Here is a 15,734-nt window from a genome sequence, read left to right as displayed (position 1 = left end):
ACTTTGGGTGGGAAGAAAGTAGAATACATAATAGCAAAGAGGAGACAAGATGAATAATGGTGAAGTGATCTAAGGGAAGCAAAGAAGATGCCAAGTGCAGGTGGAAGGGGAGCTGCGCAGATGTGGTCCTCACCCCGCCGCTGAGAATGCGGGTCCGCTGAGGAAATCAGTCCTGATAGAATGAGGGCATTAAAGAAAGAGGAGACTGGCCAACTGAAAGAAATTTACTAAAACCTCCATCCTGAGTTTACCTACTTTTTCTTGGCAAGAGCTGGTACTACTTGGATTCCATCCATTTCCCCAGGGAACACCCTTGGGAGAGAAAGTGCAGGTGTTACTCTCACCTCTTGGAAAAAGCAAGCGATGCAAATAAATTCTTACTGACCAGCCTATTATGCACAAGACCACAGACGAGGGTCTAGGGGTTCACAGCCCTGGCTATGCTTATAGCCTCTCAGGATCTCACAGGACAGAACCTAAATCTCAGGGTGACACTGCCTGTACCGCTATCTCAGATAATCATCCTTCCCCCACCCCACCCCAGCTTTCTTTAGCCCCACTGCAGCTCAGGGACACTGCAAGATCACAGTGTGTGTCTCCTGCTGGATCCTTGACATTCACACAAAACCCACACAGGTGATCCTATTCTATCTTCCCCACTTGTCCGGAAGGTATGGTTCATCCAGATGAGTAAAGGGGGCTGGGGTGGTTCCCTAACAGGCTCAGGACCCACAGAGAGCAGTTGGCTGATGCTAAGGCTCTTGTCTGGCTTCCTAGATGTGAGCTTAGTGAGGGGGCCAGAGGACCTGTGCAGGGGAATTCCGGTTATTCTGGGGGTGGCCCAGCTTCCAGGATCAATCACAGATGTGGCGCCTCTCAGATGCCCCTGTGAGGATGGGCCCCCAGGCATCTGTGCAGAGTGCTCCAGGACAGTCTCCCCAAGCCCAGCAGCCAACCCAGGGTGCCTTAAGGGGAGCCACTGGGCTGGGAGGAGAGAGAGACGGACCCAAGACTCAGAAAAGGAAAATTTGCTCTCCCCACCCTCAGAGAATTAATGTCATCAACCCGGGGCCGCGGAAGTTGGCGCCGACCTGGTAGCCTGGACAGCGATGTGAGAGCACCCGGGGCCAGAGAGGGCTGCACAGAGAGAGGAGGCCGGGGCCTGTGGGTGTCCAGCCCTCACCCTGAGGAAGGTGGCGTAGACATTCCCATTGGAATCAATCCTTCAAAGCAGCAGCCACTGTGCAACTGTTGGCGTGTGAGGGCCTAGGTATGCCCAGAAGCTGAGCTTTGAACGACCCGCACCGGACAGCGTCAGAAGGGCGCCTAACCCAGGGAGCCTTAGTCCTGAAATGGGACAATTCTCTGCTTCAGCATGGTGTCCCCAGGAGGCTCAGGAAGTGGTAGCCCCAGCTCTTCTGCACCCATCTGCTCTCTTTGATCCACGGGGTCTGTCGAGGGAGATGCTCTGGTCCCTGCTCACGCAGGCCTTGCCTCTCCTCCCAGGCCACAGTCCCCAGCCGCTGAGCCAGAGTCAAACCAAACCAGCACATCTTTAATTCTCCTTCCAAATACTTTGACACTACCTATACAACAGTTCCTCAAACTCTATTCCTGCCCCCCCCACCCCCGTTCCTCGCAGTATTCATTTTCTGGGGTTCCCACCACCCTGGAACAGTCAAGGTGTGGCGCTTTCACCCTTGAGCCTGGAGGCCCCAGCGCCCGGGGCGGGAGGGGTGCGCTGCCTCTCCGCGGACAGCCACAAGGGTCCCTGAGGGTGTGGGGTGGCCAGAGGGCCTCGACCAGCCCTGTGAGTCCCGAGCAGGAGGGAGTCCACACCCCAAGTCAGGCGGCAACGTGCAGGCGGCCGGGGAACCGAGGGAGGGGACCGAGGGCGGATGCGCTTCTGGCCCCAGGATCTTCGGGCCCGACCCGGCGCCCGCGGGCCTAGAGGGCCGGCCACGGCTTCCCGATGGCCTGGATGTGCTCCTTGGCCTTCAGGCGCAGCGCCGCGATGCTGCTGTTGCGCGGGTCCGCCTCGTCCAGCGGGAACTTGTCCCCGAAGCCGGGCGCGCAGGCGTAGGCGGGCGGCGGCGCGAGGGCGGGCAGGCCGGGGCCCAGCGGCGGGGCGCCCAGGAAGGGCGGCGGCGGGGGCGTGTAGCTGGCGGGCAGGCTCTGCGCGGGGGCCCCGAAGCCCGGCAGGCTCTGCAGAGCCGTGGCGCCCCCGCCCGGCCCCGGCGGCCCGAGCCAGGACTCCAGCGGCAGCGCGCCCCCAGCCTGGCCCGGGCCCGCCCCGAGGGGCGCCAGCGCCGCGGCCGAGGGCGGGGAGCGGCTGAAGGAGAGAAGGGGCGAGTCCTGGAGCTTCATGGACGACACTTCCAGCTTCTCCTGCCGCCGCCACTTGGCGCGTCGGTTCTGGAACCACACCTGCGGGAGGCGCACAGCGGCCGTCGGGCGGCGGAGGGGCGCGCGCCCCCCGCCCCGGGCCCCCAGACCCGAATGAGACCCGCGCGGCTATTCCGCACCTGCTCCTTTCCTGCCCCACCCCCGCCCCTACTCGGGCCCCGTGTTATCCTTTTCCCGCCCCACTTTCCCGCCTTCTGGCTGGCCCCTCTGGATCTCCTCGCGGCGCGGCCTGCGTGCGCCCCACCTGTCCCGCGGCCACTGCACGCACAGCTGTGGCCGCATCCGCGCGCAGCCTCCGGCACCAAGCAGGTGCTCAGAGAAAGTGGAGAGAACCCTGGAAATCGGACTCTTAAAAGCAGACCGGCCCCCATTGCTGTGACCTACGGGTTGGTTGGCGGCTCCTCCTGACACTTGGAGGCCTCGCTCCCTCCCTGCCTGGCGCAGCTCTCAAGCGCTGGGCAGTGCCCCTGGCTTTCTGCTTTGCCTGCCTTTCCTCTGTTACAAGCTAATGAGTAAGTTCTCGAACTGGTAACGGTAGATGTCAAAATGCAGCTGTTGGGCCTTCCCGGTGGTGCAAGGGGTTAAGCACCGCACTATGAAGAAATCCACAGCCTCTGCAGCACGAGTTCGATCCCCGGATCCCTGGAGGCCAGGGAGCTACCCACATGGCGCAGCAGACCTCTCCTGACTCACCCGCTGCTCCTCTCAGCAGTGTGTTTCAGTCAGTCTGCCTGTTCTGTTCCTTGCTGTGTCTCTTGAATCCTCTCACCCTCCACACCTCTGGCCTGTACCCCAGTTCTTGTATGCATAAATAAATCTTTTTTAAAAATGCAGCCATTTCCATGAATTTCTGGTTATCAGAACTAGTAGCCAAAAGTGTGTGGGTTTTTGTTTTTTTTTTACCCTAAGCATATTTGATTCTATCTTTAATCTTTTTTTCTATTTTACTTAATTAATATTCATTTAGTATTTCTGATCTGTCTTGTATGCTCAGTGGCTGATTACAATAATTGCATTTAATCATCTACCAGTTCAGTGAGTTTGAATTTCTTTTCATTTTTCCCTTCACAGATAGAAAGTCCTTGGTAAGACTGAAAGTCTGGGTTTTAACCATGAAGCTTCCATTACTGATTTGATAAAAGTACAAGACAGGGTGTAATTAATATTTGCCACCAAGTTACCGTCCTCGGGAAGAGGGCACAGAGAACTAATCCAGTTCAGTGGGGAATCTGGGTAGTACTTTGGCCAAACCGGTAGCCTCAGTGATATTTTTATGAAGGAGAATTTTGGTTTCAGAGGGGAGACAACAGTTTTGAATCAATAAGGAGGGGGGCCCCAAGGAGGGAAGAGAAAGCAGCTACCCAGCACCAGAGCAAGGGTGTGAAAGGCTGGGATTTGGGGTGAAAGGAGAAAAAAAAAATGGAAGCACCCCTTCTATTCCAAAAATCCAAATCTTCCTTCCAAAATGTTCATCTACATATGTGACCGCTGATTTCCCCCAGAAATCTTAGATATTTGCCAATCTTAGAGAAAAGTGAAAAACTGGCAGGGGTGAGGATTCCCAGCCCCCTGCTTCCTCCCTGCCTGTGTGTCCCACTCCATCCTCCACCACCCCCCCCCCCAGCAAGCTAGAATCTTGGGGTTTAGTATCCAGTTTCCAAAGACAGAGGCCTAAAGACTGGGATAGTCAGCTCTTACACTGCACTCCTGCAGCCCCGACATGGCTGGAGACCTGCCTAGCATTCTTCATGCCCATCTGCTGGCATCACGGCCCTGGGTTAAGAAGCCACCCTATGCTGTGCTGGCCCCGTGGCCACCAGAAGTCACAGACACAGTTCTCAAGAAGCTCACAACTTACAGGAAAAGCCAAAATCTCTGAACTAATAAAGGAGGCAAGAAAGAACGGGGGACAGAGGAGGTTCAAGTCTGAAGGCAGCCCCTGACCCGGCCGCGCCTGTATTCTGGAAGGCTTTGCCGCTCTTTTTTCTTCATTCTCTCGTATTTTTTCCCTCTCTCTAGTCATCCTCCCTTGTCTTGCCTGAAAAGCAGGTGCTAAAATGTCCACCCCTCCAATGAAATCATTGCAGATCCTCTGCCCCCAGTTACAAAAAAAAAAAAAAAAAAAAAATTGGACCCATCCTTGGCAGTTAGTCCTGTATCACCTTAGGGAACCACTTTTTTTTTCAAACCATGACATTTTACTCATTACTTTAAACCCCTTAACTAAGGAGAAGAGACAAAGGGAAGAGTGTGCGCCCTGTTACTTTTAAGACAGGGCTAAAAGGCCCCAAACATCTGAGGATCCCCAGTTCCTGGAAATCTAATTCATTAGACACACACAAAATCCCATCTTAGTCCCACTGCCTTTCAGATGCAATTTGTTCCCAGTGTCTCCCTTTCAGGCTTCTGTAAACTCTCCCAATTTGGAAATCCTCCCAGATTTTTCACAGATGACTAGCAAATATTTAAAGCTTTCAAATATTTTAATGATCAAGGATTAAAGATAATTCAGCTTTAATTAAAGCGAAAAGCCCTTTACAATAAAAAGAAAAGGCCTCTGCAGCCGCGGGAAGTTTGTTTGCAAGTGCCCCCAGAAGCAAAAGTCAGTTTCTTCAGTAAATCCATGAAAGTTTCAATGGTGAAGCGCCAGGCCCTCGCTTTCAAGGTGGTGTGGCTCAGCTAGTGACTCAGGTGGCATTGGGGGCCCCCCTCCTCCAGCTACTGTCTACATTTCCTCTCTACTTAGTGCTGCACCCTCCCAATCCTGACTTCCAGTGAGGAGCTGTCCGCCTCCCCATCTTGCCAGCCCCAATTCCTCTTCTTAGCTTAGAGGAGGGAGACCCCACCCCACCAAAGGGGAGACCGTGCTACAAACTGGAACAGACTGTCAGAGGCGATGCATAGGGCACAGTGAAGATTCGCCAAGCTCCTGCGGGCCTTGGGTGAGCCAAGTGGGGAAGGCCAATGGAAAGGTAATAAATTCAGGCCACGCCGGGAATCACGGGCGTATGGGATGCAGCTTGGGACTAGGGTTCTCCCAGGGACGCATCTGGGCGCTTTACCTGCACCCGGACTTCGGGTAGGTTGACCTTGCCGGCCAGCTCCTCCCGGCTGTACACGTCAGGGTAGTGGGACTTCTCGAAGGCGCGCTCCAGCTCGTGCAGCTGGAAGGTGGTGAAGGTCGTGCGGTTCCGACGGTGCTTCTTCTTCGGCTGATCTTCCTCCGACGGCTTCGAGTCGCCGGCGGCGGGCCCGACAGGCAGCCCCGGGCTGGGCCGCGCCTCCCCGGGCGCCTCGGGGCAGTAGGGGCGCGGGGCCGGGGCGACGAGACCTGGGAGGAGCAGAGGCCGTCCCCAGGACTGTCCCTGGGCCTGCCGCGCCCACCCAGGGGCCCTGGCCGGCCCGACGAGCGCTCTGAGATGGGTCGAGGGGGGTGGGGGAGACCACTGCGAGGGACCCCAGGGGTTCTCCGAATGCGCGTTGGAAGCGCCTGATAAACACACACCGTCAGCCTCACGCCCCAAAGTCAATAAAGTGAAGACCGGGGCCTTCTCCTCTGGCAGGGCTACTGCGATCGGGCTCCCTGAGGACCCCGCAGGCCCTGGGGGCGCTCACTTACCTTCGTACTCCGGGACCGGAGCCAAGGCGGGCGCGGGGGAGGGTTCTGCGCCTTCGCCAGGCGCCTTGGGGCAGGCGGCCCCCGCGCCCGGCCTCCGGGCCCGCTCCTTGGCGCCTCGGGCGTCCCGCTCCGCCGGGAAGGAGTCGAGGATCCCGTCGTCCTTGGTAAACCCCAGGATGGCCTCGATGCTGTGCAGCCGCGAGGCGCCTCCGCCGGGGCTGCGGAGCAGGTGGCTGGCGAGCGAGAAGCTGCCGTCGGCCATCGAGGGGGCGCAGCCCGGCAGGTGCATGGGGCGCGCGGGGAAGCCGGAGGGCGCGGCCCGAGCTCTGGGCAGCGCCGCCTCCTAGGGAGACCGAGAGGTGCCGGGCCGGTTCTTCCCGAGCACCGCCGTCCAACCCCAACCCCGAGGGTCCGGCGGGGAACCCGGCCCCGGCCGCGCGCGCTCAGAGGTGGCGAGCGCAGGCCCCGAGGCCGCCTGGCCCCTGCGGGAGTCGGACGGTGGGAGTCCCGCTCGCGGCGACTCGGGGCGCTAAAGGCTGCGAGCCCGCCGGCCCCGGCTCCTCCCCTCCCGCCCCGGACCTCGCCTCTCCCCGCGGCCCCTCCCCCCGCGCGGGGCGGGCCTTCCCCTCGCCGGGCCCGGGGGGCCGCGACCCGCCGCCCCGCGCTCGCCAGCGCTCGGAGCCCCGCAGCGCCCACCTCTCCATCCGCCCCCGGCACCCCAAGCACGCTCCGGGGTCCGGAGGTGGGTGTTTGACAGACTTGGGGACCCGGGTCGGGGTGGGGGCCGGCTCCCCGCGGTGGTGCTTCTCAGATACCGACGCCCTAGGTCGCACCTTCCTCTCGGGCTTAGCGACTCCCCTAGAGCTCAGGACACCCCCAGAGTGTTCCCCTCCCCGACTGGCGTCTGGCCCCGGCTGGCGTCTTCCACTCGGCCGGGCGCGCAGGACGAGCCCCCCAAGCACCCAGCAGAAGGCTTCCCGGCTCCACCGCCGGGGAGGTCAGTCCACGCACCCCCAAAGTTTGCATTTCCCCCTCTCTCTCCTTCCCTCCTTTTCACCCCGCAGGCGCTCGTCTTTCTGCCCCTTAGTCTGAAGCCCTGGGCCTCGCGGTTACTTTGTGTAGATACTTTAACGACTCCAGCGCCGCCCCAGGAGGCGGTGGGACCATCTGTGCCCGCAGGCCCGACGACCTCAAGTGCTCCTCGGCCCAGCAGGATCCAGAAGGCCCGGGGACAGCCGGGCTCAGGCCTCACAGGAGGCTGGGTAGAGGTTGTTTTTGTTTTTTGTTGTTTTTTAAGGATTTTATTTATGTATCAGGAACTGGGGTACAGGTCAGAAGCGCGGGAGGGTGAGAGGATTCACCAGAGACAGAGCGGGGAACAGAACAGGCAGAAGGACCGAAGTACACTGCTGGGAGCAGCGGGAGAGACAGGAGAGGTCTGCCGCGCCATGTGGGTATCTCCCTGGCTGGCCGGGAATCGAACCGGCGCTGCAGAGGCTGCGGACAACTTCACAGCGCTGCGCACAACCCGCTGCCCCACCGGGGAGGCCCCTGGGTGGAGGTTCTTCACTCTCAACAGCCCTGGGGGAATCGCGTTGTTTCTTGGTCGGTCCCACTACCCCCGCACCCCCCACAACAATTCCCCTGGCCTCTGAGATAACCCAACTCCAGGCCGACTGGGAGCCCACCTGCCTCTGGGGAGAAGGGCCTGCGCTGCTCTGAGGGTTCAAGGCATTATCCGCTTGCATTTCTTTCTCCTTTGGGGACCCCTCGAGGCTTCTGTGGCCCAGAGTGACTCACAGGCTAAATGTGAAGATGGTTTTGCTGGCGAGCGTTCTCGCCCCTGCTGCTGGTGCCTGGCGCTGGGAACCCTGGCACTTCTGAAATCGGGGGCACGGTCAGCCCCGCTGGTGCACCAGAGCGCCTTCTAGAAGCCTAGGAACTGACAGAAGCAACGTTCTTAAAATCTTCTTGGCTGCTGTGCGCGGCTCTCCACGCACCGGTGTCTTTCCCCTGCGCCTGGTTTGCTCCCGACTGCGCGCAGACGGCGTTTCTGAGTCCCTGCCGAGGAGCCAGCCCCGCGGGGGACACCCGCCATCACACACGTTGGGGAGGCCAGGGTGGCTGGCCTTGAGGAGTTTCACGTCCAGCGTGGAGACTAGACAAAGAGCCAAACAAAAGGAAAGTAGGCCTTGCCCCTCACGGCCTTCCCAACCGTGTTGGAAGGACATTCACAAGGGCATGTGCTCGTGCGGAGGAGGGTTAAGTGGTTAATTTTCTGCGATGGGCAAGGCGGTAGGGTCATCCCACAAATGCCTCTGTTTTTAATAAAACCAATAAACAATGGAAGTTGAGAGAGCAAGCATGTGAGTTTGCAGTAGAAGGAAATTCAGTTCCTGACTTGTCAAAAAAATTAATTTTGAGGGATAGGGAAGTTAATGAGGGTAGATATGCATTTTATAGTTCTTGCATTTATCATCTTGTAGTTTTCAGAATCCTTCCATATTTGCCATGTGATCTGATCCTCACAAGCCTGTGGGGTGAGCAGAAAGCTCTATTTTACAGAAGGGGAAACAGAGGCTTAAAGTGATAGAGTTTTGAGTGGAGGGGTCAGGACTAGAACTCAGACTGCTGGGCTCCTGGACTCCTTGTCCAGGGTTTATTTGCTGCAGTTCATTTGTAATTATTATTGCTGAGTGTGATATTCTTTTTTAAAGATTTATTTTATTTATTTATGCATACAAGAGCTGGGGTGTAGACCAGAGGTGGGGTGTGTGTGAGAGGATTCACCAGAGACAGAGTGGGGAGTAGAACAGGCAGACTGACTGAAATACACTGCTGCGGGGAGCAGAGGGCGAGGCAGGAGAGGTCTGCTGCGTCATGTGGATCGAACTCGTGCTGCAGTGGCTGCAGATAGCTTCATAATGCAGAGACTTAACCCCTGAGCCACTAGGGGGGCCCCTGAGTGTGATATTCTTGAAACAAATCAGAGTATGTCTTAGTCTGCAGTTGGCTTTAATCCTTCGCAGAGACTGATCCTGCATCTAAGAGGCTGAGGTAGAAAGAGCTTAGCTTCCTAAGGAAATGAAGTCAGAGACCCTGGACAGTGGCCTGTGGACACGGGCATCCAGAAGGACTGGCAAAGCCTCCGGAGCCTCCTGCCATAGTTCAAGCCCGCCCCAGGGCCTTCCTCAGGACCTGGAATAGTCCCTTCCTACTGCCTGGTCCCATGGGCCAGTTACAGAGACCAAGTGGCTGGGTGCTGATGCTTGGTGACCAGAGAGCAGCCCTAGAGATAATTAATTGCTATTTGGGCCTTCCCTTTTGACTGACATGCTTTTTATGCAAACTTCCCCAATATTAAATTGATCTCTAGAATCACCGCTAAACAAAGATTGGCAGCGTTTTAAGATCCTGCCCACACGGCTAAGGGGCTTATGGCCTTGTTTTCCAAAGTTAATTCCCTCTGGAACTGCCCAGCTCTCCCTAATAGGCCCAGGTGAGGTGAGCTTTTATTTACTGTTTATTTCAGAGTCTCGGGAGAAAAGCAGAAAAGGCTTCAACAGCCGCTGGCGAGGAACGCCAGGGAAACAGGGCAGAGCCGGACAAGGAGAGGTTGGAGCTTCCTTTGTGCAGGACATAAAGAGCTAGTCAAAACCATTGTGGGCGCAGTGGAGGGTACTCCAAGCAATCAGCCGGGGGTCATTGTTAGGGGCTAATCTACATGTGTATTTCCCAAGAACTCGATTAGGGAAGATGAATGGACTCCGCCATGTCCCTAATTCTTCTAGCACGAAGCTGCATTTTTCCAATAGTTACTCCAGCTCATGATCAGCCAGGTTTCAGCAAAAGTAGGAGCCTGGCTTCTGAACTCCACCTCTGTTTCATTCATTAATTCATTAGTTAGATCAAAGCAAACTCCTCCGCCCAGCCCCCACATGCGAGCTGACCTTAATCACAGCTAAAGCCCCTTTAAACTTGGAGAAACATTTCCAGATGCAAGGAGAGTGGGGGTGATTGGGATATGGGGGGTGTCTTAAGAGTGGAAAGGACGAGGCAGAAGGACAATTGAAGTTGGCAGGGAGATTTGAGAAGAAAGGGGATAGGGACCAATATAAAATGTCTCTTTTATCTTGGTGTATGCAGGAGGTCCCATCTATGGAAGATTCTATGTAGACAGCTTCACCTATGACACGCTAAAGAGAAATGGGCATCTGTAGGGCGAGTTTCCCCTGTGCACTGGACGGACAGGGATGAGTGTCCATCATGAGTCGAGGCCATTTCAACTCCAGTTACTCACTTTGAAATGTACTGTTAGGTTTGAGTGGAAAATGTCTAAAGGTCTGCAGGATATTATTTCATAAAGTGTGCAAATCCAATAGATTGTCTGCATGTAACTATCCCCATTAGTAGAGGTTTTTGAATCCTAGAATAACTGTGCCGGTCATACCACACTGGGGGGCCTCCTTCTCCCCCTGATACACATCCGGGACTGGCAACTTTACTTTTAGTTAAAGACGTCACAACTCTTATAATCACTGAACACACATGCACACAGACTGAAGTTCAAAAAATTCAATTGCCCAGTTATAAACAATAGACCGGAAGTTATTATTTGTTGAACTAACTATGCCAGCCAATAGTCTATCAAGTATATACTGTACATGGATTACCTAATTTAATCCTCACAATCACCCTAAATACTGTTATTTTCACTTTACAGATGATCTGAGACACAGAGAGGTTAAGTCACTTCCCCTGGGATGCACAGTGAGTTTCAGATGGAGCTAGGACTCTCACCCAGGTTTTTCCCCCCCAGAATCTAATGACTATGTGCACTACCCCCCAATAGGGCACTGGCATAGGCACATGCACTGTTAACTCCTCCATGGCTGTAAGAGAACCAGGAATAAAGTTTCCTTTGAGAATCAAAGGAAAAATATAATACAAGAATAATATGAGTCAGTGTTTGATGACATGGGATTGAAAAAGTTGAGATGGTTAGTGTATACAATATTTGGTCAAATATAATGATAACAGATATGCTAAAAAACAAAGTGGGTGTAGTGTGGTAGCACATCTGAAGAGGTATGAACCTATATCTCTAAATCATATATGGTGATATAAATTATCATCTCAATAAAATTTTTAAAAAATACTCAATATCAAAATCTATAAATAGCAAAACTGTCTTTAAAAATTACAGACTAAAAGAAGTTATAATTTGTTTAATATTTTTCATTTGTCTTTGGACAAAATAATAAAGTAACTATTGAATGGTAATTCAATTTCCCAAGTCTGCCATATAAAGTTTAGGGAATTCTCCCCGTTCCCTGATTTCTAATGCATTCTCAGAGGTTTATGTGCAAAATGTATATGTGTGTATAAATACTGGTGATTTTTTTTAAAGAAGTCTGTAACTTTTATTTTTTCATTTTTAAAGATTTATTTATTTAGTTATTTATACAAGCACTGGGTAGTCAGAAGCGCGAGAGGGCGAGAGAATTCAGCAGAGCCAGAGCGGGGAGCAGAACAGGCAGAAGGACCGAAGTACACTGCTGAGGGGAGCAGCGGGCAGCAGGAGAGGTCTGCGCACCATGTGGGACCCTCCTCCGGTGGCCGGGGAGCAGCTGGGGATCGAACCGATGCTGCAGAGGCTGCGGGCATCCTCGCAACCCAGCGCTCAACCGCTGCACCACCGGGGAGGCCCTATGTTGGCAATATTTAATGAAAGAGGAGCAGGCGTTGAACTACAGAGACAGGTTAAATTTTGAAATTATACAATATTTTTGGGAATACCATCACTTAAAACTAGTCTCTAATTCACTTCTCTGCTCTTTCATAAGATCGAATGTGTAAGGGTTAGAAGGGAAATCTTGGTGATTATCTTGTCTGCTCTCTCACTTCTAGCCCCTATTTTTCCTTTTTAGATGCAGAAGCGTGGGCCCACAGAAACTCAATGATTTGCCTGAGATGAGATGAGACACAACCTCGGTGACTGGGCTTAGATGAGAGCCCAGACTCCCTGCTTCCAGACCCCGCTGGGCTGCTGCAACTCTAGCACCCCTGGGCGCTCAGGACCTGCCCTGGGATGGTCCCAGAGGAGTGTGTTTATTGTACAAACACAGCGAAGCTACTGCTCATACTACTCCCCAATCATTTCCCAAAACAATGACCAGGCCTCTGAGCTTGCTGATGAGCTTGATGCCAAAGCAAGTAGCTTCTGTGGAAGAGAAAAAATTCCCGCTGGCAATTGATTTGTAAAGCATTTTGGCAAACGACAGCTATTCCTACCCACTGGCATGCTGGAACCAGCTCTCATTGCCTTGGGAGAGCGAATGGGGGGCATCTCTTCCCACTTGTGTGCTCAGTGACCTCACACGGTCGTCTGAAATCAGCCATTGTGATGGTATTTTCACCATGGAAATTGGCAAACAATAAATTTGATTAGAAAGAAAAGAAATTGACCAGCACTTCTACGGCTCTTACTTCATTAAATCAGCAAGTACTACTAATAAAACGAAAGTATGACCTTTTGGGGAAGACAGATCCCACCTTCCCACCCCCCTCAAATGGAACATTCACAGCATTATCTCAGAATGTGTAAATAAAAGAGGGAAACTTGGACGGCTGCCAAAGAAATGGGCTTTGTTGAGTTGTTGGGAGCAAAGCTATATTAAGATAATTCCTCTTTACTTGTTTTCTAATTAAACTAATTGAATTCAGAGTGTCTAGGGGGAGCACAGAGACATTTATCTCAAGGGGATGATGGTCCTGAAGCCCATCAATCCTCTTAGAGAGCTAAGAAGGCAAATCCAGGGATGCCCGTTTGCAGCAGCCTTGACCCCTCCTCCTGCAGCACCCTCGAGTTTGGCCACTCTGGGATTCTTCTCCCCTCTTCTTTTTGAAAGGACATGTAACAATTCTCGATCCGCATTTCATTTTCACAGCACTCTATGAAGTCCATCTATTCTTTCTAAATCAAGCCAGTTGGCTCTATTTCTGGAATATTTCTCATGTGGACGCTCGTCTCCGTCGACATCACAGTGTAGGCCACTCTTTTTTCTTGCTTGGACTGAATTAGCCTTTTCACTGCCCTCTTTCCCACTACTCTTAGCTTTCTGCCCTCCAGTTCCCACTCAGCAGTCAGAGAAGCATTCAAAAATGTAAATCAGATCATGCCCCTCCTAAATAGAACCCGCCAAAGACTTACTGCTATGTAGGGCAAGATCCCAAGTCCGTATGCTGTTCTGTAAGACATAATCCCTCCAACTTCTTCAGCAGCCTCATTTAATACTTCTGGCCACTCTTGCACCTGTCCTAACTTGCTCAGTAAGCTACAGCCACGTTGGCCCTTTTACTCTTCTTGAAATCCTCCAAGCCCCTTCCTACCGCAGGACCTTTGCATGGACTATTCTCACTGCCTGAAATGCCCTCCCTCAAGTGGTCACATTATCCTTCTTGGCATCTTATTTTTTCATAGCCCCTTCCACTCCCCCCCCCCAAAATGATCATATCTATTATTTGTTTGCTTGTTTGTTACCATCTCTCCTCATTCAAATCTAAGCTGCTCTAGAAAGGCACCTTACCCCCGGATCCCTAGCACCCACAACATATGCTGCACCAGGTGGTGGTGGGTATAATGAATAACTGCGAGGGACTCTCCTTTACAAATGAGCAACCAGATTAAGTAACTTGTTTAATTTCGCACTGTTATTAATTAGTGTGATTGTATATTTTTTCACATCCTTATAATCTATCACTGGAGTTTTTCTTAAGTATTATTTCCCAGATATTTGGAAAATATCAAACTTCTTTGCTCTCCTTCCCAAATAGCTCACAAAAATCATTTGATCACTTTCAAAAGGAGACTCAGTCCACGCCCGTCTTGTTAGCATCAGCCCTGGCGGGGTTTCCTCCACCACCTTTGATGTGAGTGTTCAGTTAAAGGAAGAGACAGGGCTCCCCTGCACTGGCACTGGCACTGCCACGGGGTTCAGAGCCACAGTGAGTTCTCCCTCTTAGGGTGCGCCCTCTTAGGGAATGCACTGTTTCCCCAAAGTGGCTCCAGCCACTCTGCTGCAGACCGTTAGCTTTAGTTTACTTTTACAGTTGACTGCAGTTTTATGCACATTTGTGTGTCAATTTTTATTGTACTTTCTCCTTTGACCCTTTAAGCCCTAAAAATGCTGATCTTATATATGCTGCCCAATCTAATTAGCCCCTTTTAAACTCCAGATGCTTTGAATAGGGTTTTCAAGATGCTCCCCAGAAGTGTCCTCATTCAAGTGTCAGGGGCTTACCACATCATGAATTCAAGGGATGAACTTTAAAGCTATACAACCTGGAAATCCTTTGGGGTTTCTGAAATGACTTCACAAGCAAGCAGCACTGCGTCCATTTCTGCTGTTGCCAGAGCTCCGGGAGTTTAGAATGAGATCTTCTGTTTGAGGATGAAATAGTGACAATACGTAGTTATTCGAGGACAGCAACACGTAAAGAGAAGGAGGCTAAACTTGTGTACATGAGAATTTGTTACACATGGTTTTCTACTTCTGGTTAGCTTTGAAATTTTTCCAAATAAGGGTTTTTTTCCAAAAATATTCAAGTTTTCTGAATCTGAATTAAATTTGTATGATACCAAATTCTGTCACATTTTTCTAAGGGTACTTTTTGTAGCTTCCCAGACTGCTGCTTGTAATATAGATAAAAAACCTAAGGATGATCCAGCAATTCTACTTCCAGGTGGAATTCCACTCAAAGAAATTGAAATCAGGCATTCAAACATGTATTTGAGGACAGACAATGAGAGGGAAAAGAGAGAAGGGCAGGAAGAGAGAGAACTTCTTTTTTTTTTTAATTTTAATTTTAATTTTTATATTCCCCATACAATTACAACCCCTTTATTTTTACCCCAAGCCCTCCTTTTCATTGTTCACTAAGGGCCTGCTATCATCAGCGAAAGGAGATAATGCTGAATGAGAAACAGCGATCACTCCCCCAACTGCCCCCCTCCCTGCTTCTAGTTTCACGCCCCCCCTCCCCCCCCCCCGCCCCCAATCCATTCATTGTATGAACAATGATGGGCCTCAAAGGACTGGTGGGGTCTGTTCTCTGCCTCCATTTCGCATCTTTTGCCACATCCCTGCTGCTGTCCTTGGCTTCCGGCTGTTCAAGTGCCAAACTTGATGAGAAGCATCAGCCATGCCCTGGAGCTTGGCTGTGAGAGGTGGTGTGTTATTATTTGCCCTTGAGCTGCAGCCTGAGCTCGGGGTGGGCACCCTGATAGTCACATTGATGAAGGGACCTGGCTTGGTATGATGGTTGGAGATGGGAGACCTTGTCCTCCAAGGAAGGAAGTCAGAGGGGAAACGCCATTTGCCTTTCATTGTCCTTTGCTGTCCAGAACCTCTTCAAGCAGATTTGTGCTCTGCACCACGCAGAGCTGATCGTTCACTCACTACACTTCTAACCAAAGCAAAGTATGTTTCCTGCTGCCAGGGGCTAGTCATGTCGCTACCAGGAACATCTAGAATAATCAGGCTTCTGTCTACCTGACGGTAGAGATCTTGGTCATCGTGGTTTTCCTAACTGCGTTCGCTGTGTTAAAGTCTGTCCCGCCAAGGATGGCCACAGGAGATCGGTCACCAGTGAGGAGATCGGTCACCTCCGCCGTGACCGGGTCTCTGCCCCATCCACGCGCCTGCCC

The 15,734-nt window shown here is 52.5% G+C and overlaps 1 protein-coding gene across 1 annotated transcript; it reads right to left on the bottom strand.

The window, feature by feature from the left end:
- Positions 1-1,947: 1,947 nt before the first annotated feature.
- Positions 1,948-6,314, bottom strand: RAX (retina and anterior neural fold homeobox). Its single transcript, XM_037509702.1, has 3 exons — positions 6,026-6,314; positions 5,469-5,737; positions 1,948-2,427 (listed from the first exon to the last, which is right to left on the bottom strand). The coding sequence occupies exons 1-3, from the start codon at positions 6,312-6,314 to the stop codon at positions 1,948-1,950; spliced, it is 1,038 nt and encodes a 345-aa protein (XP_037365599.1).
- Positions 6,315-15,734: the final 9,420 nt, after the last annotated feature.

Source organism: Talpa occidentalis, unplaced genomic scaffold (assembly GCF_014898055.3).
Source record: "Talpa occidentalis isolate TD23 unplaced genomic scaffold, MPIMG_talOcc4v2.1 talOcc4.13, whole genome shotgun sequence".
NCBI lineage: Eukaryota > Metazoa > Chordata > Mammalia > Eulipotyphla > Talpidae > Talpa > Talpa occidentalis.
Note: the sequence above shows the minus strand (reverse complement) of the source record. Positions and strands in the feature narration are given on the sequence as shown.

Coding starts and splice junctions, on each gene's coding strand:
- RAX (XM_037509702.1), bottom strand. CDS start 6,314: ATGCACCTGCCGGGCTGCGCCCCCTCGATGGCCGACGGCAGCTTCTCG. Junction 5,738..6,025: donor TCCGGTCCCGGAGTACGAAG/GTAAGTGAGCGC, acceptor TGCTCCTCCCAG/GTCTCGTCGCCCCGGCCCCG. Junction 2,428..5,468: donor TACCCGAAGTCCGGGTGCAG/GTAAAGCGCCCA, acceptor CGCCTCCCGCAG/GTGTGGTTCCAGAACCGACG.